Source organism: Armigeres subalbatus, chromosome 1 (genome assembly GCF_024139115.2).
Source record: "Armigeres subalbatus isolate Guangzhou_Male chromosome 1, GZ_Asu_2, whole genome shotgun sequence".
Taxonomy (NCBI): Eukaryota; Metazoa; Arthropoda; class Insecta; order Diptera; family Culicidae; genus Armigeres; species Armigeres subalbatus.
The window spans coordinates 42,903,759-42,930,794 of NC_085139.1; the positions used below are offsets into that span (position 1 = coordinate 42,903,759).

The 27,036-nt window shown below is 39.8% G+C and overlaps 1 protein-coding gene across 3 annotated transcripts in view; it reads right to left on the reverse strand.

Moving 5' to 3' along the window:
* LOC134224884 (tensin-2) overlaps positions 1-27,036 on the reverse strand; it is a 367,057-nt gene that overhangs the window by 114,537 nt on the left and 225,484 nt on the right. For all 3 annotated transcript variants that reach the window (XM_062704535.1, XM_062704526.1, XM_062704542.1), the window contains exons 8-9: positions 11,063-11,698; positions 10,931-10,990 (exon numbers count right to left, since the gene is read on the reverse strand). In XM_062704535.1, the coding sequence (XP_062560519.1) occupies positions 10,931-10,990; positions 11,063-11,698 (696 nt within the window). The remainder of the gene's footprint in view (positions 1-10,930; positions 10,991-11,062; positions 11,699-27,036) is intronic.

Sequence of the window (27,036 nt, forward strand, 5' to 3'; positions counted from 1 at the left end):
TTTTTGGCCCACCAGCAGGTTGTAAATCTAAAATTGGCCCTGTTGGCAAGTTCTTCATTAAAAATGGCTGTGATGGTGGTCCTGGTCAACTATAACTATAACGACATGGCGTTCATCACCGAACGGCACATGAAAACGGCAGTAAACGTTACAATTCTGGACTTTTGAATCATAAGTCTCGACTAGCCGACCAGCGAAGGTGGTGTGACCATCGCTTTTTGCTACAACATCAATTGTAACTTGCTGCCGAGCTTAAGTAAAGTTGAGTGTTATCGAAGCCATCAGTACGAATTTACCACTCCTATGTTGTCACAATCACACTCACCACGGCTTACTGCCCAATATTGTTCATTGGTCGTTCTTTGGCGGAACATTATCAAGCTATTGCGGAGGCAGGGTCAGTACATTATTGCCGGTGACCTAAATGTCAAATATTGAACCTGGGGCAGCATCTGCGCAAACGAAACGGTGCCATCTGAAACAACGATATAAAGAAGAGCAACTGAGGCATTCCACGGGGGCATGTCAGTCGATCCTGAGCGACCATTTCGAAAATATTTGAAACTCTGCACAGTTTTTCAATTTCATCTAAATCGTCATTTCTCGATATCAAATCTTCATATTGAGTCACGACTAACTTTTCAAAAGGGTGTATGTGAAAATGGTTCAAAAATACTTAAAAAGCTGCACAGCAAAAACGGAATGTTCGATTGTTATGATTTTTTCAGCAAAGTTAGACAACTAAATGGTGATTCTTAAGAAAATGTGCACAGTAAAAAAAAATTTTTTTTGCCTTTAAAAATATCATTTTTGTCACAAAAACTCAAATATCTCAAAACCCTATCTTTTTTCGAACGTAATTTTTTTAGGGAAAACGGTCCATTATATTAGCTATCTACCACAAAAATTTGGTGATGGTAAACTATTAAACAAAAAAGTTATGACATTTCAAACATTTCACAATTTTCACATTTAGTAAAAAAAAATTTTTTTCTGTGTAAGTTATTTCGAGAATTGCAGTTTGATGCAGATTTTATTGTTAAGTAGTTCTACAAGATCCTGACCCCGGATTCCTCCACTCGGCAGCGTTGGTCCGGAGTCCATGCTACAATCGACCTGTGCTTAAATTATTCCTAAAGTTCCAAATGTTTCTTTTTTTCCTCTTTCTTGAGTAATTAGGAATCATACCAAACACAGGTAAGGATTGATTTAAATAAGACGTCCACTACTTTCCGAGAATTCTAGACCCCCTCCCCTCTCTGTCCCGCTTTTTTGTATACCTAGTATATGTATTGTCACAAATTCTTCAGATCCCGTCCCCCTACAACCTGTGACGTCATTATTGAACGACCACTAAGTAATTCAATTTTATCCCTTAAATCAAATCTTATTTTGAAATATAAATATTATTAATTTGAACCGGAGGTCGCTGTACAACACCAACATGAACGATCACATCTCGCAGCCAGTCGTCTACCAAGAGGTCAGCTCGGGTCACTAATCGGCAGCAGTCCAGGCAAAGCTATCATCGAGCCGACTGAGCTCGGTTTCAAAGGAACGTGGGCGACAATATCAACTACTAGCGACATCCGGCCACTCCTGAGGAAGTCAACGAGCGACTCCACGTCCAACTACCAACGGATCGTCAGGTGAGCAACTTCCTAATTATTGATACACTCACCAAAGGTGCGAAATGTCATTCACAAGCAGTACATGCGTACTGTGCTGTCTGCGATTTAGACACGTTGCAATCCCATGACAAAAATTATGGAGGCCAGAATGGTGAACCTCTGAAATAGTGATTTCTCCAATCAGACCCGCGCTAGCGTAGACTGTGCTAAGCCGTTTTAGAAACTAACAAAAATCCTTAAATCCAAGCCTCGGTCCATCCCATCTTTGATCTCATTAGACAACATCTATGGAACGATTGGTAAGTCCTGCTGAAAAGACAGTGGAAATAGGTCACCAGTTCGTTAGCTCGCCCAATATCTGACACATTGACACATCGTCAGTCCATATGAAGCAGCCGTTAACGAGCTGCAACATCCTTCTGACTCCCAACTTTTGGAGTTTATACAAATTTCAGCTGACTGCCAAAAAATCACAACATCTTGCTCGAGGAATTGTTGGTTTTCAACACAGTTGATCCACCATGCATTTACTGACCCGTGTAACCAACATCCTCTCCGCCACAATAGATCAAATATCTGGTCGCAGTGGATATTGTACCCGACAGGAAAAAAAAAAAAAAAACCAACATCCTCAGGCGAAACAAATTCGTGTCAAAGATCAAAATCAAGGCCTTACTCGATGTCGAAAAGGCATTCGACAACATATAGAATGATAGTTTAGCGTTCAACCTACAACCCTACAATCACCCCAGCAAGAATATTCCGGATCAAAGCAATAATATTCCGGCAGAGCAAAGCGATACGGTGATGGTAGTGTTGGTTTGCCCACGAGAGAAAGTGAGCGAACCATTGTTCATAATTCATCAGATGCAAATCGCTGTCAATGTTGGTGTTTGGGATAATTTGGACGTGGATGTTCCCTCAGATCAGGTTAGTATACGCAGTATACGCAATTCCTGCCATGCTTGGAGGAAGGGGTGGATCTGTAACGGTATCTGACGGGGTTGGTTGGGTGCGGTTTATCTGGTTACTTCCAGAGCCTGAAAGAGCTACATCAAGTGAAGGTCCAAGTAATGTGCCCCTAGCAGCACACATGTTCCACATAGGTTAATGCTCCTAATATGTGACCAGATTCAGTTACAATCAAGTTGGGGTTACCATTTTTGCCTGACTTATGCTGCTCGGATATTCACAACTGACTGTAGTGAAGTAGCTACAGGAAGAAAGGAATACAGAATTTTCCAATGGAGTGGTTGTGAGGCTGAGTTTTCTGGAGCAGGTTCTTGCGATTTTTGGCTTGATCACTGCTAATGGTCTATAGCGAATATTTTATGTAGTGCTTTATAAATGATCACATTCGTAGACTCTTCCAACGAGAGAGCGGCAAAGATGGTGGCTGAGGACGCCTGAGTTGGTTGTTTGTGGCAGTTATGGAATGGGTTTCTTCTTAAATCTGATCTATGAGGATTTGTGGTGAACTTTGAAAAATGCAGAGTTTCTCCCGTGACAAACAACGGTGTGTCATCTACCACATGCAAGGATGCCTCGGCGACAGGTTTTTTATGTCTTTATTAGGGAGACTTTCAGCCCAAGGCTGGCTCGTCTCGGGTGACAGGTTTGTTGATGGCAAGTGTGTCAAACAAAGATGAATACACCCGATTCTTTTTTTACACGGGGGATGCGTTTCGTGTAAAAAAAGTTTTCAGTTCAAAATTTGACAATCCGTGTAAAAAAAGTTTTATGATTTCTCGACAAATCATGCAAAATGGAGCAACTTTGCAAAAATTTTGTATGAAATTTTTTTTACACGGCCGTGTAAAAAAAATCCGTGTAAAAACAGAATCGGGTGTACTGTGGTACTGAGCGCATAATAAATAGTTTGTGGGTCTTGTGGTAAAGAAGGTTCGATTCCAATCGCGGCCATTGGGGAATTGAACATCCCAAGCATCGGGGGGAACCACCTGGACCGCTTCGGAAACCTTTGGCCTTTCGGTAGAATATCCTGAGGTAATATCAAAGAAGTCGGGTACAAGAGTTTCTGAAGAAAATCCGAAGAATACCTCGCTGAAAACCCGAAGAATTTTGAAAAAGAGCTATGAAGAATTTTCCGAAGGAAATTCCGAAGATTTTCCCGAAAAAAAATCAGATGAATTTCTCGTCGAAATTCCGACGAATTTTCCGAAGAAATTCAAACGAATTTTCCGAGGAAATTCTGACGAATCTTCCTAAGAAATTCCAAAGAATTTCCCAAGGAAATTCCAAAGAATTTCCCAAGTAAATTCCGAACAATTTCCGAAGGAAATTCCAAAAAATTTCCCAAGTAAATTACGAAGAATTTCCTAAGGAAATTCCGAAGAATTTCCCACGGAAATTCCGAAGAATTTCCCACGGAAATTCCGAAGAATTTCCCACGGAAATTCCGAAGAATTTCCCACGGAAATTCCGAAGAATTTCCCACGGAAATTCCGAAGAATTTCCCACGGAAATTCCGAAGAATTTCCCACGGAAATTCCGAAGAATTTCCCACGGAAATTCCGAAGAATTTCCCAAGGAAATTCCGAAGAATTTCCCACGGAAATTCCGAAGAATTTCCCACGGAAATTCCGAAGAATTTCCCACGGAAATTCCGAAGAATTTCCCACGGAAATTCCGAAGAATTTCCAACGGAAATTCCGAAGAATTTCCAACGGAAATTCCGAAGAATTTCTCACGAAAATTCCGAAGAATTTCCCACGGAAATTCCAAAGAATTTTCCGCGGAAATTCCGAAGAATTTCCAACGGAAATTCCGAAGAATTTCCCACGGAAATTCCGAAGAATTTCCCACGGAAATTCCGAAGAATTTCCCACGGAAATTCCGAAGAATTTCCCACGGAAATTCCGAAGAATTTCCCACGGAAATTCCGAAGAATTTCCCACAGAAATTCCGAAGAATTTCCCACGGAAATTCCGAAGAATTTCCCACGGAAATTCCGAAGAATTTCCCACGGAAATTCCGAAGAATTTCCCACGGAAATTCCGAAGAATTTCCCAAGGAAATTCCGAAGAATTTCCCAAGGAAATTCCGAAGAATATCTCACGGAAATTCCGAAAAATTTCCCACGGAAATTCCGAAGAATTTCCCACGGAAATTCCGAAGAATTTCCCATGAAAATTCCGAAGAATTTCTCATGGAAATTCCGAAGAATTTCTCATGGAAATTCCGAAGAATTTCCCAAGGAAATTCCGAAGAATTTCCCACGGAAATTCCGAAGAATTTCCCACGGAAATTCCGAAGAATTTCCCACGGAAATTCCGAAGAATTTCCCACGGAAATTCCGAAGAATTTCCCACGGAAATTCCGAAGAATTTCCCACGGATATTCCGAAGAATTTCCCACGGAAATTCTGAAGAATTTCCCACGGAAATTCCGAAGAATTTCCACGGAAATTCTGAAGAATTTCCCAAGGAAATTCCGAAGAATTTCCCCAAGGAAATTCCGAAGAATTTCGAATTTCTTGGGAAATTCTTCGAATTTCCTTCAGAAATTCTTCGGAATTACTTGGAAATTCTTCGATTTCTTGAAATTTCAGCCTTGGGAAATTCTTCGAATTTCCTTGAAAATCTTCGAATTCGGGAAATTCTTCGGAATTTCCTGGAAATTCTTCGAATTTCTTGGGAAATTCTTCGGAATTCCTTGGGAAATTCTTCGAATGGGAAATTCTTCGAATTTCAGAAATTCTTCGAATTTCCTTGGGAAATTCTTCGAATTTCCATGAGAAATTCTTCGAATTTCCACGAGAAATCTCTTCGAATTTCCAGGAAATTCTTCGAACCGTGAAATTCTTCGAATTTGAAATTCTTCGAATTCCTGGAAATTCTTCGACTTTGGAAATTCTTCGAACTCCGTGAAATTCTTCAGGAAGAATTTCTCTCCTGGAAATTCTTCGAACTCCGTGAAATTCTTCGAACGGAATCCTTCCTGAACTCCTGAAATTCTCTCGAACTCAGAAATTCTTCGATTTCCTCGAAATTCTTCGACTCTGGGAAATTCTCGAACTCCTGAGTTCTCAGGAATTTCCTTCGAAATCAGAATTCTTCGACCTTCCTTCTGAACCTTGGAAATTTCTCGAATTCTCGAAATTCTCGAAATTCTTGGGAACCTTCGGAACTCCTGGGAAATTCCTTCGAACTCAGGGAAATCCGAACTCCTGTCTCGAACTTCCTGAACCTCGAACTCCTGGGAATTCCTGAACCCCTCAGAAACCTCCTGAACTCCTGGGACCTCTCAACTCCTGGGAACCTTGAACTCCTCCCTCAGACCTGAATTCTCGAGTCCTGGGATTCCTGACCTCAGACTCCTTCTCCTTGAATTTTCCTGAAATTCTTCTGGCCCTCTCCCTCAGAATCCTTTCGGAATTCAAGAATTTCTCCTGAACTGAATTTCCTTCAAATCTTGAAATTAAAGAATTTTCCTTTGGAATTTTCGATTTCAGAATTTTTCGATTTCAGAATTGATTGAAATTCTTCGGAATTTCCGAAATTTCCTGAAATTCCGAAGAATTTCAAGGAAATTCGAAGAATTTCCTGCTGAAATTCCGAAGAATTTCCCAAGGAAATTCCGAAGAATTTCAAGGAAATTCCGAAGAATTTCCAAGGAAATTCCGAAGAATTTCAAGGAAATTCTGAAGAATTTCCCAAGGAAATTCCTGAAGAATTTCCCCAAGGAAATTCAAGAATTTCCAAAGGAAATTCCAAAGAATTTCCCAAAGAAATTCTGAAGAATTTCCCAAGGAAATTCCGAAGAATTTCCCAAGGAAATTCCGAAGAATTTCCCATGAAATTCCAAAGAATTTCCCAAGGAAACCCCGAACAATTTCCAAGTAAATTCCGAAGAATTTCCCATGGAAATTCCGAAGAATTTCCCAAGGAAATTTTGAAGAATTTCCCAAGGAAATTTCGAAGAATTTCCTTCGGAAATTTCGAAGAATTTCCCACGGAAATTCCGAAGAAGAAATTCCGAAGAATTTCCCAAGAAAATTCCGAAGAGTTTCCCAGAGAAATTCCGAAGAATTTATCAAGGAAATTCCGAAGAATTTCCCAAGGAAATTCCGAAGAATTTCCCAAGGAAATTCCGAAGAATTTCCTATGAAATTCCGAAGAATTTCAAGGAAATTCCGGAAGAATTTCCATGAAATTCCGATGATTTTCCCAAGGAAATTCCGAAGAATTTTCCGAGGAAATTCCGAAGAAGAAATTCCGAAGAATTTCCCAAGGAAATTCCGAAGAATTTCCCAAGGAAATTCCGAAGAATTTCCCAAGGAAATTCCGAAGAATTTCCCAAGGAAATTCTGAAGAATTTCCCAAGGAAATTCCGAAGAATTTCCCAAGGAAATTCCGAAGAATTTCCCAAGGAAATTTTGAAGAATTTCCCAAGGAAATTCCGAAGAATTTCCCAAGGAAATTCCGAAGAATTTCCCAAGGAAATTCCGAAGAATTTCCCAAGGAAATTCCGAAGAATTTCCCAAGGAAATTCCGAAGAATTTCCCAAGGAAATTCCGAAGAATTTCCCAACGAAATTCCGAAGAATTTCTCAAGGAAATTCCGAAGAATTTCCCGAAGAAAATCCGAAGAATTTCCCAAGGAAATTCCGAAGAATTTCCCAAGGAAATTCCGAAGAATTTCCCAAGGAAATTCCGAAGAATTTCCCAAGGAAATTCCGAAGAATTTCCCAAGGAAATTCCGAAGAATTTCCCAAGGAAATTCCGAAGAATTTCCCAAGGAAATTCCGAAGAATTTTCCAAGAAATTCCGAAGAATTTCCCAAGGAAATTCCGAAGAATTTCCCAAGGAAATTCCGAAGAATTTCCCAAGGAAATTCCGAAGAATTTCCCAAGGAAATTCCGAAGAATTTCCAAGGAAATTCCGAAGAATTTCCCAAGGAAATTCCGAAGAATTTCCCAAGGAAATTCCGAAGAATTTCCCAAGGAAATTCCGAAGAATTTCCCAAAGAAATTCCGAAGAATTTCCCAAGGGAATTTCGATGAATTTCCCAAAGGAAATTCCGAAGAATTTCCCAAGGAAATTCCGAAGAATTTCCCAAGGAAATTCCGAAGAATTTCCCAAGGAAATTCCGAAGAATTTCCCAAGGAAATTCCGAAGAATTTCCCAAGGAAATTCCCAAGAATTTCCCAAGGAAATTCCCAAGAATTTCCCAAGGAAATTCCCAAGAATTTCCCAAAGAAATTCCGAAGAATTTCCCAAGGAAATTCCGAAGAATTTCCCAAGGAAATTCCGAAGAATTTCCCAAGGAAATTCCGAAGAATTTCCCAAGGAAATTCCGAAGAATTTCCCAAGGAAATTCCGAAGAATTTCCCAAGGAAATTCCGAAGAATTTCCCAAGGAAATTCCGAAGAATTTCCCAAGGAAATTCCGAAGAATTTCCCAAGGAAATTCCGAAGAATTTCCCAAGGAAATTCCGAAGAATTTCCCAAGGAAATTCCGAAGAATTTCCCAAGGAAATTCCGAACACGGAAATTCTGAAGAATTTCCAAGGAAATTCCGATGAATTTCCAAGGAAATTCCGAAGAATTTCCCAAGGAAATTCCGAAGAATTTCCCAAGCAAATTCCGAAGAATTTCCCAAGGAAATTCCGAAGAATTTCCCAAGGAAATTCCGAAGAATTTCCCAAGGAAATTCGCAAGGAAATTCCGAAGAATTTCCCAAGGAAATTCCGAAGAATTTCCCAAGGAAATTCCGAAGAATTTCCCAAGGAAATTCCGAAGAATTTCCCAAGGAAATTCCGAAGAATTTCCCAGGAAATTCCGAAGAATTTCCCAAGGAAATTCCGAAGAATTTCCCAAGGAAATTCCGAAGAATTTCCCAAGGAAACTCCGAAGAATTTCCCAAGGAAATTCCGAAGAATTTCCCAAGGAAATTCCGAAGAATTTCCCAAGGAAATTCCGAAGAATTTCCCAAGGAAATTCCGAAGAATTTCCCAAGGAAATTCCGAAGAATTTCCCAAGGAAATTCCGAAGAATTTCCCAAAGAAATTCCGAAGAATTTCCCAAAGAAATTCCGAAGAATTTCCCAAGGAAATTCCGAAGAATTTCCCAAGGAAATTCCGAAGAATTTCCCAAGGAAATTCCGAAGAATTTCCCAAGGAAATTCCGAAGAATTTCTCAAGGAAATTCCGAAGAATTTCCCAAGGAAATTCCGAAGAATTTCCCAAGGAAATTCCGAAGAATTTCCCAAGGAAATTCCGAAGAATTTCCCAAGGAAATTCCGAAGAATTTCCCAAGGAAATTCCGAAGAATTTCCCAAGGAAATTCCGAAGAATTTCCCAAGGAAATTCCGAAGAATTTCCCAAGGAAATTCCGAAGAATTTCTCAAGGAAATTCCGAAGAATTTCCCAAGTAAGTTCCGAAGAATTTCCCAAGGAAATACCGAAGAATTTCCCAAGGAAATTCCAAAGAACTTCCCAAGGAAATTCCGAAGCATTTCCCAAAGAAATTCCGAAGAATTTCCCAAGGAAATTCTGAAGAATTTCCCAAGGAAATGGTAATTTATGGATTGCCCTGTGTCCAATCTTACCTTTACTGGATAGCAGAGATAAAGTGGAAGAAAGCTGTAATTAAATTACCGACCTAAAGAGGTGACGCGCGTAACGCGCGTATTGTAAAGCGTACAGTACTTTGGCATAAACATCTGATTTTTGTTTGCATTTACGACAAAGATATAAGCAATATGAAAAGGTAATCAATGAAAAAAAAACCATGCTGCCGTTAGCTCAATTTTAAATAGTAGTCGCTATTCGTTACAGGGTTTCAAACCGTTAATCAAAAGCTCCTAATTTTTCCGACAGTTTCAAGGGAAGTACTTCATCTAAACACATTGAACAGGAGAACGGCTCAAATCGATTCAAATTGTTGAACCAACTCCAACTGTCAGCCACTGTCAGTCGACCCAGTCCGGCAAAAAAGTGTTGACTTTTCACAAATTCACTTGCCACGATCACTTCAAAGATAATGCCTCTAACGATGACAGCTTTCTGCCGTTGTTGTTGGTTAGATTTGTTGAAGAAAAGCTAAAAAAAAGTTGATTCCAATGACCACTTTTTACACACTGCCTTCCATCAGTACCCTTCTGATCTTGAAGAGATCGCCGTTGCGCACCGCGCGCGGCATTTGCGGGCATTTCGCCTGTTCCTACTCATTTATGCGCATTTTTGATGTGTGATAAGTTTCGCTGTCACCGCGCTTGACATAAACCAGATTGAAAGACCCTGCCGCTCTAGGTTGACGTCGTCGTTACTAGATTTTTTTTCCATATCAATTGCAAATTTCGGAATACGCTCAAATTTGAATGAAAATGGTCGTTCCTAATTTCGAACGAAGAAACATCCAATAACTTGCGTGCGATTTAGCCATGGAAACTTTCTTTTTCTTCTCGCAACGACCTCGAAACCAAATCCATTCCTTAATTGACTCCCGGAGATGGCCAGTGTCAGTAGCCACCGACTGACTATTGGCAGTACGCGTCCGTCGCACGGACTTGCAGAACGAGTACAGAGTTTCCTTTTGTGGGCGACCAGAGCGACGGCTTCGTCCACTGCTGCAGCAACTCTCGCCCGGATCGATCCAAAAATTGATTCAATATGAGAAAATGCACTGCGCGCTGTGTTTCGACAGTTAACCCTTTCAATGTTGTGCGTGTCTGATAAAGATTTGATTACGTTTGATAGGCAACAAGATCATTTATAAAATAAATATAATAGATAATACATATTTGTACAAAAAACAGTGTTGTAGAAATCACAGGGTTGATGGGATATCGGCTAGTAACGCGATTATCTGATTATCGAGTACTTGAGACAATATGTACTATTGCGTCCAATAGTAAAGCAACTTTATTTCACATATGTTACCAACGAACAATTAAATTTCAACATCGAAACAGTCCCATTTGGATTGTAAAAGGGTAAAATCGCATACGAGACAGAAAGTCTCTTCCTACGAACCAACGTACACGGAAAACGCAACCCGAGGCTTGAAATCCGGCTTGCCTCATCTGGCCGCTAACGTGTGGGTAAGTTGAAGGAAATTCTACTTGCTGCTGATGGCTTGGAATGCGCTCTGCATCGGACGTTATAAGGAAGCTTGAATCAGGTCGCTGACTCGATCGGTTGCAACGAACTAGCATCCGTGAAATTCAAAAGTCAAGCGTGGAATTTGAGATTTGATACATCGAATTACAAATCGAGTGGCTTGGACCACGCAGTTTATTTTTCTATCAATTTGCAACGCCAAACAAATCGACTTACCTTGTGGACTAGCTTGACTGGGGAAACTGGATGGTGACACGCTGGAGCCCTGTAGGCGACCTGGAACAGGAAGCATTTGTTTTCCTTCGTTAGTCCCACCTCAAAAGTCGTTGTCGTCGTGTGAATACTTACGATTAACGGGTCCACTGCTCGAAATGCCCGAGTCCATGGACAGTGTCAACGGACTACGCACCGATTCGCGTCCATCCGCTTGACTCCGGATTTGCGTTTGCTGCTGCTGCTGTTGCTGACTTTGGTTCACAAGATTCTGGTTCTGATCGTACGCAGCACCGCTGCCCCCATTCTCTATCACATTTCGGTAGCTACCACCGGCACTATTACTACTACTACTATTAACAACAATATTACCACTAGTTTCACTATGACTAATATTAGCACTTTCACCACCCACTACGGGTCCCCTACTGCTGCCCCCTAGGGGCTGCTGTTGCTGCTGGTAGACACTTCCGTTCACAACCGGACTGTTGCTATTGCTAAGGGACGTGGTGGTAGCACTTTGGTAACCGCGTTTGGCACTTTCGTAGATCGAATAACTCGCCGAGCTGAGGGCGGAGGAACTCCTCGGGGGAGGCGTCACCGGTGGCACCGGATGGTGGTGTCCGTTCGGAATCGGTTTTCCGTTACTAAACTCGGCCGGTGGCGAGATCAGGGTCTGCCCACTACTGCTTCCGGTTGGTGATTTGGGGCTCTTGAGGATTGTCGCGTAAAGAGAACCGTCCAGGGGTCCGTGCGTGTGGCTCGACTCGTCTGAAATGAAACGGACCGGTTGGTTAGATTCGCAATTTGCTTAGAGGCTCACGGTAATCGAAAAATGAGATAAACATCAAGTCATCTTGACGGTGTGTCAGGTCCGGACAGTCGAATGTAGATGACCTTCTTCTTTGCGTTTCGTCTTTTCGAGTGGAGCCGGGCTCGCTTCTTAACGGGAGGTCCATATAAGGAGGCTTGATTACCTTCCGGCTGCGCGGCTGTGTGTGGCACCGCAGCAGCCAGCGGTGTGGACGAGCTGGTCAATAGTTCATCTGTCGAATACCTGCCAATCCGATGAGATTGCGCGGTGGGACAAACATACAAAAGAGAGATATTGATCGGGCCGCGATATGATGGGCAAAAAGTGCGCCATCATGGACCGTTTTATATTCAATGATTACTTTTGTACATTCTTTCAATCAATCCTCAATTGGCAATTAGCGGCGTTTTGAAAGGTGGCGCTGGATGAAAGGCGTAGCTACGTAGCCGTTTGTGGCTTTGTTGGATGAGGGTGTGGCATTGTTTTCAGATTCTGACAATTTGTTGGAGAAAGTGCGTAGTGACTCGTGCCTCCGTGAACTATACAACGATTGTTGAAAACAGAACGTAGGTAATCATTTTTATGGAATGTTAATCAAGGCAGAATGCCTGGAATGCTCTAGAAACGTTTTGATGGGAAAGTATGTAAAATCCAGAACGGTTTGGCCTTCAATCATATCATCTCAAAATGTGTTGAATCGCTGATACTTATAACTTTATAAAACGTTTTTAAAACATGAATAACAAACAAATTTTTTTCGAAGAATTAATTAGGGGTAATGACGGCTTTGGCAGGTTTTGTTCTATTATTGCCAGGGGGTTTTTTGTCGACCGAATTTTATGAAATTTGGCCACAATATTCTTTGATATGCAAAGAATATTGTGGCCAAATTTCATAAAATTCGGTCGACAAAAACCCCCCTGCCAATAATAGAACAAAACCTGCCAAAGCCGTCTGTTCCCCTATCTTTTTTGGCAAAATTACAATTTCGGTTTTATGAACCTCTTTAATATTCTGTAAAACGAGCAAAAAAATAAAATAAATAGTGAAGCGCATTCAAATATGATACGAATCGAGGAAGCCATTGCTCATTAATCAATCGTTTCGTCGATGGTAAATTGAAACACATCGAGATCTTTGATATTAATCACAAGTTAGAAAACCGATAGCAAGATTTCCAAATCTGGCAGCGATTAGACAAATAAATTGACCGCACGGTAATCATAACATTTTCAAGCGTTTATTGGTTCAATCTTATTTAAGTTGCAGCATTTCATCAAGTTTTCTTTTCTCCCAATGATGCTTTTTCATTTGAATATTTTTTGTGTTCGATCTTACCTTCATTGTATTATATTAGGTTAGATATTGATTTTTTTTTTTGATATTCCTGATCATAATACCTGGTTTACAGTTCGTCTTCGAGTGATAAAACAGACTACTTTTCCATACAAACGAAATGGGAGCTCTATTGACCATGGGGTAAACTAGATTGTACAATATGGGTTGACTTATTGATATTTTTCGGTGACGACGAGTTGCCGGATATAATATTTCATTGTTAAATTTTAAGCTGTCACAATCGTACCGGTTGCTGATTGGTTGAAAATGACAATCGATTACTTCGATTGGTGGCGGCACGTTTTTCGTAGGGCAGCATGTTGTTAGTTTGGCCGTGTTGCAGGTTTGGAAAGTTGATTACGTAAATGTTTTAGTTCAACATTTTTGGTAAAAAATAAATTTATATTGAAATGCAAATGCCATATAAATTATTCTCAAGGGTTGTAATGGTTGAAAACTGTTGATTTTAAGCATTTTCATTCACCTTTTTGTCATTTTCGATCTCAAAGTCATATATTTATTAGCGCAAACTTCTCTCTGTTAGTCTTTCGCTTCTCTTACATAAATAATGGAGAGAACGGAAAGAAAAAATCAAGTTTTGATACATGATATTTGGAAAATTTTGAACTAAATTAATTTGGCTGCACTGGCGACCATCTCCTCAGACCAACCGACTAAAAAACAACAAGGCAGTCTCAATTGAGTTGTCACATCCTATCCTAGGATTTTTTCGTAAGTACATTTTTTGTGTATTCTTTGCTGTCATCGAGGTAGGCTGAAAGGTTCATATGATCAAAAATATATTTTTTATGGTGCTTTTGGAAAAATGAGGCTTGGGGGTAAGCCCGTCACTTATTATAGAGGAAGGTATGCCGTTTCGCATAACCAGAACCTGGAAAGCCACTCCACTGATCAATTGTCTACCAAATTAAGTAAGTGGTGCATGTACAGTTTTAAAAAATTCTGACTAATCCACCTAGTGGTAATATTGCCTTTCTCTGCGAAGGTCATAAAACATGCAAGGAAAGTCCAAAACATCACTAATAGGTGAGTGGATCCAAATTTTCACTTTCGTGTATACTCTCATCTCAAACTGTGGACGTCAATTTTGAATAGCCCCATTACGGAAAATACTATTTTTTCGGTGACTTCCCGGGAATCAATTTTTCTTGGATGCGCTGCGAAACAAGCGACAAGAGAGAACCAATGACAAAGCTTTTTTGCGTATTTACTAGAGAGGCTTGCAGTCATTGGCTGGCACGCCTTTATTTCAGACAAATCTATGTTTTTGTCGGAAATAATAATGACAAAGATCCGAAATTTTTGGCCAGCAACAAAAAATGAGGCAATTTTGTTCATAACTTTTCATTCCTTTATTTTTATTTATCTTTATTAACGAGATTTTCGGCCCTTGGCCGGCTCCTCTCGTGTTCATTCCGTTATATTGCATTATCTCTACAGAAAATTTCGGATTTATGCTAGCATTGTTGAGATAGTCACCTTTGCATTAACGAACATCTATTGAGAGCAGCTTTTATGTTGAGCAGCTTCAATGCTGTAATGTTTATTTCATATTTTATACAAATATTGTCAACAAGGGCGTAACCAGAGGGCCACCTAAATGATGGTAAGATTGAACCGGGACTGGAATGAATTCCCTTAACATGTGCACTTTACAATCCAATCATATTCAGAAATAGGTGTTTGAAATTCAAAAGATTCCCAAAAACTTATTAGTATCCAGGATCCATAATACATATGAAAGTTCAAAACAACTCGAAACATTTCGGGGTCATAAATTCTCCTTAAAATCCTTCTAGAAGCTCCCCTGGGAACTTCTTAATTCCTCCGGGAAGTTATCCACAAATTCCTTTTGAAAATCGTTCGAAAATCCTTATCATGTAATTGTAATTCCTTTTTATCTAGAAACCCCTCACTAAATTTTTTTTTGGGAATTGATGAGGAAATTCCTTGAAATTTTTTTACTTCTTTCTAAGTTTTACTTCTAGACATTTCTTCTGCTATTCTTCCAGCGAAATCTCCGGCATTTCTTTTGGAATGTATTCGAGAGTTCCTTCAAGAATACATACGGAATTTCCTCCCGAAATTCCACCAGAAGTTTCTTCAAAAATTTATAACAGAAATTCTCTCCGATTTCGCTACATAATTTCACTTGTAAATCTATAAAAAATTACTTCGGAAATTCTTCAAGGAACTTCTTCAGGCATTTCTCCAGGAGCTCTTCCTTTAATTCCTCCGGGATAAAACCGCCATAAAATTAATAGCGAAATCTTCTAGGATTTCATTCTAGAATTCTTTTCGCAATTACTTCAGAATATCCTTCAAGAATTCTTCTACAAATTTCTTTGAGAATTTCTCCAGGAGTTCGTCCAAGACCAAGTATTTCCCCGGAAATTCTTCCAGGTATTTTTCCGGGAATTCCTTCAGGTACTTCTCCTGGAATTACTCCGGGAATTTTTTCGCAGAATTGACCTAGAATTCTTTCCGGACTTCACTCGGAATATACTCCAGAATTTCATTCGGAAATTAATTTGAGAGTTTCTCCAGGACATCTTCCATTAAGTTCTTCCAGGAATTTCTTCAGAACAAACGCCCGGGAATGCATCCAGTAATTTCATCAGCAATTCATCTGGGAATAATTCCTACTGGTATTTTATCCGGAAATTCCTTCAGGAACTTCTCCAAGAATTATTTCAGGACTTCCTTGTGGGAATTCCTCCGGAAGTGCTTGTGGGAGTCCTCCGGGAATCCCTCCAGGAACTTCACAGGGAATTCCTGGATTCGAGGTGAGCCAGCCTTGGACTGAAAACATCCCAAATAAAGATAATAATAATATTTGAGGTTATGGCTTCTTATGCTCAAAAACGGGTTTTACGTTTTTATCCGATGTTTCGGTTACATATATTGTACCTTTATCAAGGAGTTAACTAAGTCCGGTTTTATTGTTACATTGTCTTAGCATTTCCTATTAAAACGGGACTTAGTTAACTTAGCGACTTGGAATTCCTCTGATAATTTTTACGGGAATTCCTCCGGATGTTCCTCCGGAAATTACTCTGGGAATTACTCTTCTGAGGTGTATCTCCCGGAGGAGTTCCCGAAGGAACTGCCGGAGGAGCTCCCGTAAGAACTCTCGAAAGAATTTCAGGAGGAACTCGTAGAAGAATTCCTAGAGGACCTCCCGGAGGAACTCCCACAGAAACTATCGGAAGAACTTCAGGAGGAATTTCTATTTAAATTTCTGAAGAAAGCCTAAATGATTTCCTGAAAAAAAAGCCTGAATGAGTTCCTGGCAGAGCTACTGGTGGAATTCCCGAAGGAGCTCTCGGAGGAATTTTCGTAGGAACTTCCGGAGGAATTTCTAAAGTAACTCCCGGGAGAATTTCTAAAGAAACCCCCGGAGGAAATGCCAGTGAAACTATCAGAAGAATCCTCGGAAAAAATCGTGGAAAATTCATCTTATAGACAAATCTCGTCTAGCTGAAACCTTTGTAGGGGTATATAGCTGGACCATCGTCATCGTCAGAGGACATCCCGGAAAATTCCCTGAGGAGCTCCCAGAGAAATTCTCGGAGGAGCTTCTGGGTGAATTTCTATATAAATTCCTGAAGAAAACTAAATGAATTCCAGAAAGAAAGCCTGAATAAATTCCCAGAGGAAATTCTGGAGAATTTCCCGGAAGAATTTTCAGAGGAACCCCCGTAGGAACTGCCGATAGAACCACTGGAATAATTCTCGGAGGAAATCCTGGAGGAACTCTTGGAGGAACTGCCGGTGGAACTCCTGGAAGAATTCCCGGAGGAGTTTTTGAAGAAACTCCTGGAGAATGTGGAAATCTTGATGTTTTCATCGGAATTCTTTCAGGATTACTTTGGGAATTAATCTAGGAATTCCTCCGAGAATTTCATTTTCGGTATAATTTCTGTATAAATGTTCGGTGGAATTCCAGGAGAAATTCTTTGAAATTTTCACAAGAAATTATTTGAAACTTTCAGGGAAAATTTTATGAAATTTACACAAGAAATTCGAAGTTTTTTTGCGAAATTCTCAGGAATGTTGGCAGTTCAGCGGAATTTCCACGGAATATTCTTAGGAACTTCATGGTGCAATTTTTCAGAAGTTTTTATGAGAAACAGCACGAAGAATTATCGGAAGAATTCCCTGCAGAACTTATAAAGGAGCTCGTGGAAGATTTCTTGGAGTAAATAATAATGAAATTTTTGGATTAATTCCCGGCGAAATTAATGGTGAAATTCCTGAAGACATTGCCGAAGAAGTTGCTGGAGGCATTCTTAAAGAATTCCTGATAGAACTTCGGATAGAATGACTGGAGCAATTGTCGAAGGAATTCCTGGAGGAAGCTTGCATATTGTTTTTTTCTGCCTATTTGATAATAAATATTATTTCAGAGCGGATTTGTTTAGAAATTCAAATATCATTATTGTTGTTTAATAAACGCACAACGCGAACGTTGCATTGTGGGCATGAATGCGTCACGTTTATTAGCGTTGCGTTCTAGTACAAAACGCTGACTTCAACGCCCAGCGCAACGTGCTATTGTGATCCAGCCTTTACTGTTGGTTGTGGATTTCGTTTCAAAGTTTTTGGAACTTAGAAGGAAATAGTGCCAAGCACTAATATTCATGTGTTTTCATAAAACCACTATAAAACTACGAACTATAAGACCCAAAAAGTTGCCTCCCCTGCTCGAAATCCTGGCTACGACCATGATTGTCAATTAATTATATCTTACGTTTTAGTGTACGTTTTGTAGGTCACAAAGGATTCCACTTCTAACGAATCTGACGACGCATAAACTATCAGTATTGCTAGTTTCACTAAAAACTACCACAACAAGCATAGTTTCTGCTTGTTTGGAAATATTTGAAAATCTAACTAACTACAACATTAGCATCGTATTCTTGGAAATATAAGAGCATGCAAGGCAATTGATTCTTGTCATATGCTTGGGTTCTGATAAAGGCTTGTTGCGAGCGTTTGTTAGTTGTTTACGACAATATTATTAGGCATTGTTCGAATATTGATTCCATGATGACTTAAACTATCATTGCTGGCCAGTCAAGGAAAGGGAAGGAAAGGGAAAAAAAGGGAAGGGAAGGAAAGGAAAGGAAAAGGAAGCAAAGGGAAGGAAAGGGTAGGAAGGGAAGGAAAGGTAAGGAAAGGAAAGAAAAGGGAAGGAAAGGGAAGGACAGAGAAGAAAAAGGAAGGGAAGGGAAGGACAGTGAAGGGAAGGGAAGAAATGGGAAGGAAAGGGTTAAAAGGCAAGGAAAAGGAAGGAAAGTTAGTGTTACTCTTCCTATGAAGAGGCAGCAGGACACCGTACAAGATTCTCTTCTTAAAAAAAAGAAAAGCAAAGAAATGCAATAGTGAAGCCGAAGTTCACAAGATGTGCACGTTGAAAGTGAATCGCTTCAGTGCTGAACGCAATTTTATTCTCAATTACCAATGCGGTGCAATGCAATTGAGGAAGCTTAAACTCTAAAGTAAGCGTAAGATAGAAGCTTAAGAAGATTATATAAAACCGAACATCATTATCGAACACAATCTTGCTAGCGATACAAAAGACAAAAGAAAGAAAGAGGAGAGTTAAAGCGGGGACCTCAACTAAACGTTCCGATGGGTTCCTGAAAGCTGATGGGGAAAAGAACGATTGTCAACAATCAAACGATTCTCCGAATCTGAAAAGAACATTTCACTTCCTATCGCTAAGTAGTTGCAAAAGCTACCGCGGCTAATAAATTTTCTACAACAACCTTTGCCGACAACCATCATTGATGCGTGAATCCTAGTTAACGACGCAATGATAGTTAACGACGCAATCATAGCCATTTAATTTTATTTCACTTTAAAGAAATTTCCAACCAACTCTTTTCCGTTTCAAATGGGGGTTTTGAGAAGAACCGATTTACGCTTCTTGAAACCTTGTTAAGAATTTACAACTACTTACTAGAAATTTTCATCTGAGTGAAAAGCAAATGGCTGATACTTAAGAGACAATTTCACTTTCCATCATTAACTGAGTGAGCGCTTGGAAAAATATATTATATTATATTCAATAAAGCAGATTTTTTTGGTTCCTGTAAAGAAGATTCGTCACACATCTATTGTCTTCCATTTAAAATGCTGATCCTGGAAAGACTGGTTTATGCGCCTCAATGTTGCGGATGACCATTCGATGCTTCACCACGATTTACAGAAAAAATCTCTTGAGTACTGCTGATAAAGGCCACGCACGATGATTCTGCAGCAACACGCCGACGAGCACCACCGATGCCGATGCTGGGACCGCAATCCACTGGACGCAACAGACTCCGACGACTGCCACTGATGCCGATGCAGGGACCGCTCTCCGTGGAATCTCGAACAAAATGGCTCGCGCGCGCGTGAAAGCTGCTTTCTTGTATAGCTCGTCAACCGCACGAGTTCCCGATTTAAGTATAATGGCTTATGCGCCACTCTCGATGGGAAACCATTTACCAAGGTTGAGTGTGCCCGACTACGAGCCCTTTCGGGAGAAGGTTCCTATCTTCCCAAACTTCTGGGTGGGAAACAAGTTGGCTGACTACAACTGTCGAAATAAAAATCGAAAAAAAAATTGGCGAAAAAGTGTTCCAATCGTCAACCGATGCTAAATTCAACAAATGGGGGTTTTATCATCATCGGTCAAGCGTCTCCATTCACCCTTTGTACTGATCTGTATTCAATTCGCCAGTACTCCACGGCGCGAGGACAACTTCGGTATCACTGCTGCCTCTTCCACTAATCAGTTCAAAGTCATCGAGAAAAGACTTTCAAATCCTCAGATTCGGGATCTTCGGCACCGGATATCAAGTAAACAACGAAGTTGAATTTTCGTGATAAGCCGAGTTATTGGATCGTCCTCACGACAATTACATCTCTCGCTATTTTTTTTCTCATTCTAGCTAACAGTCATAATCAGCCTGTTTGCTACCCGCTCAGAAGTTTATAGATGGGAGGGATACGAGCAAAAGCTTAATAGACCCTGAAAGGATTTTAGTGGGGTCGCTGCCCGCACGATTTTTGCATTGCTCGAGACATCAACCGCCAAATCCAAATATGTAGGTGAACTATATTCAGGCACTCAGTTGGAGACTCAGTGGTAGGGCTCTTGTTCACTCTATAGACACTGTAGATTCCATAGACGAGCTGAGGTACACTGTGAAAAAAATGGAAAAACACACTAAATCGAAATGACTCAACCGTGTCTCCGCTCGTCTATGGAACATATAGTATCTATAGCTCACTCGCGTGTGAAGCGCGGTGGGTTTGATCGAATTCAATTTAGATAAAAACTAATAATTAATTTTAAATTATTTTAATTTTAATTTAAATGCAAGTTATTTTAATTTAAGATTTTTATTCTAAAGGCTACTTGCTACACTTGTATTCAATATAGTAAGCCCATTGGCCCCGCCCCTTTGTTAATCGTTATGGGTGCACATTTTATGTGAACTCATTACGAATAACTTTATGTTTATTGAACGGTTACTCCGTCCTACAATTTCACTACCAGTTTATTATCTACCCGACGTTTCGACACGGAAATTGTATCTTTTTCAAGGGGAAAATATTTCTGTTGTTTGTCGTCGTGTACACAGCTACTTTATTTTACCGGAGTCGGTAAAATTTTACTGAGTTTTTTACCGGATCGCCCAGTAATTTCAACAGCAATATTTTACATTACCGAGTTGTCAGCATAAACGAGAAATGTCAAATGAACATTAAAATCGGTAATTAAGGTTGTTTGTTTATATGACCATAACTGAGTTAGTCAGTAAGTGAGGATTTAATTTTTGGAAAATATGGTTCTGGGAGAGAACAATACCGCTGATCAGACGCAAACCATGCAAGACCAGATGCCCGAGCAGCGGTAACGATGCCGCATGATTCCAAAATCGCCTTCACAGCAGAGTGGGGAGCGCTCGAAACCACGGAGTACCAGGATGCTCTGACGAACATTGGAACCGGGATGCTGATGGCGGCCAGTGGCGTATTCCCGTCGGATGCTGTCTATCACAGCCGAGAGGCGGCAGGAATCGAAGCTAAATATGGCAATTAGTTGTTGTTTTTATCTGTTAACGATTATTTTGCACTTTAGAAACTTGAGTCTGAGACTTGTGCCCGACGAAATAATTTCAAAATGGTATAAATAATCAAATAAACATCATCAAAGGGCATAATTTTTTACTGAAATTCGGAAATTTATTACCGACAATCATTGGAGATCCACTAAAAAACTAGTATTTCAGTAAAAAAGAAATTTTGCAGTTGAAACTCAGCAAACAAAATACCGAACATTTAAATGCTGGTTAAGTGTGTATATTTTCCCCTTGAAAAAGACAAAATTCCCGTGTCGAAACGTCGCGTCGGGTAGATAATAAACTCGTTGTGAAATTGTTAGACTGAGAAGCCGTTCAATAAATATAATTCAATCGAACAGTCGATTCATAATCAGTAAATTACGAATAACCAAGAGGCGGAGCTAATAAACTTTCTTAATTAGATATAAGAAAGCAGGTTTCCGACGCGTGCGAGCTATTTTGTTCGAGTTTTCGCAGATAGCGGTCCAACGCCGTCCCAGCATCGCAATCAGCGACCAACGCGTGCGAGCCGTGATTCTTCGGAGAGTGGTCCCAGCATCGACATCAGTGTTATTAGCGTTTGCTGTCACTAATCGTGCGGCCGTAGTCAGCATCGTCATCTAAATAAATTTCGAAATTCATTCAACAATGAAAGCCATCAGCAATGGTTGCTACAGAAATCTCGTCGTCGGTGGGAGCAGTACTAATGCGAAATTTTCTCGCATACTGATAGTAATTGCAAAGGCGCACCTAATCGGCCCTTTTTCGGGATCATCATTTCAATATCAATTTTCTAAAACAACTTATTTGCTTTTGTAAACAAAGATTCGAACGTCGATTTGTCGAATCTGATAGCACTCCCACGCAAACCAACACCACCAATACAAAGGATTCAGCTACCTGTTGACGGTGTTGGATTGCGTGGAAGTGCTATCAAATTCGACAAATCGACGTTTGAGTATTTGTTCACAAAAGCAGATAAGTCGTTTTGAATTTTTTTTTTATTTTTAGAAGAAGGTTTTGTAAAAGTATTGGAAATTGTCGCACAATTCAAAATTTTGTGGCTAAATTCTTACTTTGGTTTTGCTGCTGTTAGTGACTTGAAAGAGGCATTGAAAGGATTTTTTGCCAGTAGCAGCCGTCGATGGGTAGAAAACAATTCACAAAGATGACGTCTATAGCAAATAGACGGTAAATCTTTGCCGAGTCTGTACTTTATTTCACTGACCTTAAGTGTGCACCGAAAGCTTATCCAATTATATGTTTCAAACGAAGATTAATCCAATCGCTACAGAATCCATCATTGTCGCCTAAAATGATACTTCCAATTATTGGGGAAGTGTCCCGAAAATTGCGGTATTTTTTAATTCGTGTTCCTATAGTTGCGAATACCATTGTTTTTATACGGGACTCGCAACCATAGGAACACTATTGCAATTATTAATGCCAAGCAGAAAAAATGATAAGGTATTTTAATGATACTTTACCGATTTTGATGCAATTTTTAACCTGTTTTCTTTTATTTTGTTTGATGGCAAGTCAATAAATTGATAGAATATACGGGTTGCTGCGATTTTTATATAGATTGTGTAAGAACAACACTATCACAACTATAGGAACACCCACGACTATGGAAACTGTTACCCTAAATATTTTATACTTAACATAATTTTTGGTTCAAATTTGCGAAATATTATAACGAAATATATAACGTAAATATTTACACGATTACGATTCTCATTGCACTAAGATGTTTTATGTAGTTTATGTCGTGCGGTCGTGTATTGTACACAACCCTTCTATTTTTTTATACTAACCAAAGTGCTTGTGTACATTGCACTAATATTTCGGATGACAGGGAGGATTATTTGCTTGTATACCGTTTATTTTTCAGAGAAAATGACGACTAACGGTCGATAAGCGGGTGCCGCAATTTCAAATTCAACAAAACGGTATTGCACTTCGTGACTGTTTGGTCAACCTATCGCTTGATAATAAGCTTGCTAACTAGGGTCAAGCCAAGATAATCGCAGCCTTATTGGCCCATTCCACTGTCGTGCCAATAATGAGGGCGATTTTAAAGTTCTCAGCCGGAACAAGCCTGGTGGGGACAAGTGGGGACAAATGAGATTCAAGACAATCAAAATATCCCATATACACGTGTAATAAATTCGTAAATTTTTCAAAAGTTTTTAATCTTAACCGACTGTATACCTAAATGTGATAATGATAACTGAACACAGTCGGTTCCATTTTCCAGCAGCATGCAAGCTGGCACCATAATTTCCCTCGACTAGGTCAGACAAAAGTGCTGTGATGGCGTTAATCGGTTCATTATTAACCGAAGAACTTCCAATCAACGGGAAGGCGGTACCGAATCATTAATAATTAATTTAATATTGGCAGCATGGGGTATCAAAGCCCAGCTCGACAATATCGAACACCACATTTATGACGAGATATGCGTTGTTAAACAAATCGTGCCAAGGCGCCACCATACCATGCTCGTTTGTTTGTGTCAGATCATAATTATTGGGTATAAGCCGGATGAGGCGGAGTTTTGTAACCAGTTTGATTAGTTCGGCTTCACCTCTGTTTCAAAATGTGTGAATATTTCAGAAGCCGGGCGGGATTGTAATGATGTTGAGGTGATAGAATTGATGACTGCAAATAAAAAAAATCTGCTAAAAAATTTATATATTATATAACCTTTCAAGCAGGCAATTACTTTAAATCAAACGTTGCAATTCAACTGGTCGGTTGCAATTTGTCTTATCTAATGCCAAATAAGACACATGTTATTTTCCTGTCGAATGATACATATTTGCAATGACACCTTTTTTTACTTTTCGCATCAATAAACAGCTGCTAAATTGATGTAATCTTATCCGTTTGCAACACTCCGGAAAGGAAAAAAATATCCACTATTGGAAAGGTAGCCTCACCTGACAAAAGGTAGCTCGAATTTTTTTTTAGGAAATTCAGATAACCATTCTCTGATAACGAATGGTTGCCGTCGATATGGCTTATCAACCTGTCAGAATGTTGCGCGTAATAAAGTCTACAGACTGTGTGTACTCACCGAGGGATACCTAACGATGTTTGTATATGCGAATGACCCGGTTGATGGTGCAACGTTCCAAAAATCACGTTGTCGCTAGTCCTCGTCACCGGGCTTAGGGTTACCATTCAATTGAGATAGATTTTTTTACTGATAATTCAAAGAAGTTTTTCATTCTGATTACACGTGCAATGAAATTGTATCGAAAGATATCCACGTTACAAATTTTGATATGGATTATAAAGTACTGATGAGAAAAACAAACTTATTTCGGAAATATTTCTATAATAGTAGCAAATTTACATTTGGATAAATCAGAGCTCCACATATTTTATCGAATGGAAGTTGACCAGTACACAATAGTTCTTAAGAAAATAGCAGGAAAATAATTGTTTCAAGTCGCTGGGATGTTGAAAATTTCCAACCGAACGAAGGGAGTGATCAGCAAAACATACGACGTGGATCGGAAAGCATGTCATCGCGTTTTGGTCGATCAAATATAGTTACTTTTCCATGTAGGGGACGCTCCGAGAACTGCAACGACTATCGATAAGAGCGACCGTTGTTGGGTGGGCCGGTTTGGTCAGGAATGCAATCAGGTCACACGGGCAGTCACTAACCGACGAACTGGACAACGTCCAAATAAAACCGAGATAAAAAAGTAATCTTACTACGTAGAACCACAGACAAACAAATCAATTCTAAATTTTTACGTTGACGAATAGTATTATTATTTTTGGGATTATTTTTGAATTCTGTTAAAATTCGACGAAAAATCCTTCTGAATTTTCACGAATTTTCTCGGCAACTTGTTGAAAATTTCAACGAGAAATTCTTTTGAGTTTTCAGTGGAAATGGATTTAAAGTTTCACAGGAAGTTCGTATGATCTTCAAAGGTGAAGATCTTCTTCTTCTTCTTATTGGCACTACATCCCCACACTGGGACAGAGCCGCCCCGCAGCTTAGTGTTCATTAAGCACTTCCACAGTTAACTGTGAGGTTTCTAAGCCAAGTTACCATTTTTGCATTCGAATATCATGAGGCTAACACGATGATACTTTTATGCCCAGGGAAGTCGAGACAATTTTCATTCCGAACGTTGCCTAGACCGGCACCGGGAATCGAACCCAGCCGTCCTCAGCATGGTCTTGCTTTGTGGCCGCGCGTCTTACCGCTAGGCTAAGGAGGGGAAGATATTACATTTTCATTGGACATTTGTTTAGAACTCAGAGGTCGAGATGTGAAATTCCATTGCGCAACTCTACTTAGTAGTCGATAATTCCGTGGTTCTTATTTTTAAACAATAATGTAGATTTCTTGGTCTGGTGATCTGTGCTGCAACTGTGAGCAGATTTAACCGGGCCAAAAGATTATTGCATGCAAATTGAGTTGTCCAATGGTGACGATGGTGTCCGTGTGCACCTCCAATCGCCAACGTCCATCGCATCGATAATAAATTCGAACTTGTTTGGGTACTAAACAAACCTTCTCTTTTTGTTGTCAGTTTCGCGAACTCGCAGATGTGCGCTAAGCACATGCTGGCACCGACAAAAACAAAACAAAACGAAAAAGAACGCTCCAATGCATTAGTTTGAGGCGGTCGCACATTCAAGCGGGTGGGTGGTGGATGGATGGATCGAGAAGAAAGGTAAACAACCCGATTCGGTCCGACCTGGCAATGCGATGAGGTAATACTCCTTTGACGACAACCGGATCGGGAGTGGAAGTTTGACGGCCACGACGCGTTCCCATTCGACGCACCCACGCAATTTATTTCCCCAGAGGAAGTGAGGTGGTCCTGGCCTGTCATGTCCAGATTGGGAGTTTGAACAATGGTCAATAGAGTTTTATAATACGATATTTTATTACAGACGTATAAGCAAAATTTGCATCAATAATACAAGTAATGACTTCGTAAAAATATTAATAATAAGAATTCCCGTAGGCTTTCCATTTTTGTGGTAACTTCAAAGTATAAGCTTTTGACATACATTTGAATATGCGACACATTATACACGTAATAAGTTTTGAATATGACGATCAGTAGATAAAAAACAAATAAAATTCGGATGCAATTAAGTTGATAAAACTGCCCTTAAAAAGATCAACCTGCATGCTATAAGGACCTTCTATAAAATTCTCTCGAAATTACTTGAAAGGAAACATCAGTAAAGGTTTAGAATCTGTCTCATTTCCCGACGTTGATTCAATTTAGGCTTAAAGTGACAGTTCGAAAATTGTCAAATAACCCTGCTCGCAGAGCAAGATTACTTTTAACAGATATTGAATAATTTTGGATTCTGTCTTATTGGCAATGTTGGGTAGCGCCCATTCTAATAATCGTTTAATAAATGTTTCATCCATGGTGGGAAGACCGTACGTTGCGTTCCTTTTTATGGACTCCAGACAACAAATAAGAAAGACTCCAGACAACGAAAATACTGATTGAACGGAACTACTATTGATTTATTGCTTCCTGTCCGCCAGCTCATAGTTTACACACACTTCTATCAAGGAAAGCGAACGCCTGGTGCATTATTGCCTAAAAAGCACCACACATCAATAAACTTTCTAAAGATTTCATTAAAATTGCCACATTCTGAACAAATTTGAGTTCAATGTTTCGTACTATTAATTTATATCTTTTTCACTAAGAACCCGACTGCCATACCACCGGAAGCGCTTCGGCTGCGAAACAAACCACATTACGGAAGTATAATTCAAACTGCCTTAGTAAAGAATCTTCAAACAT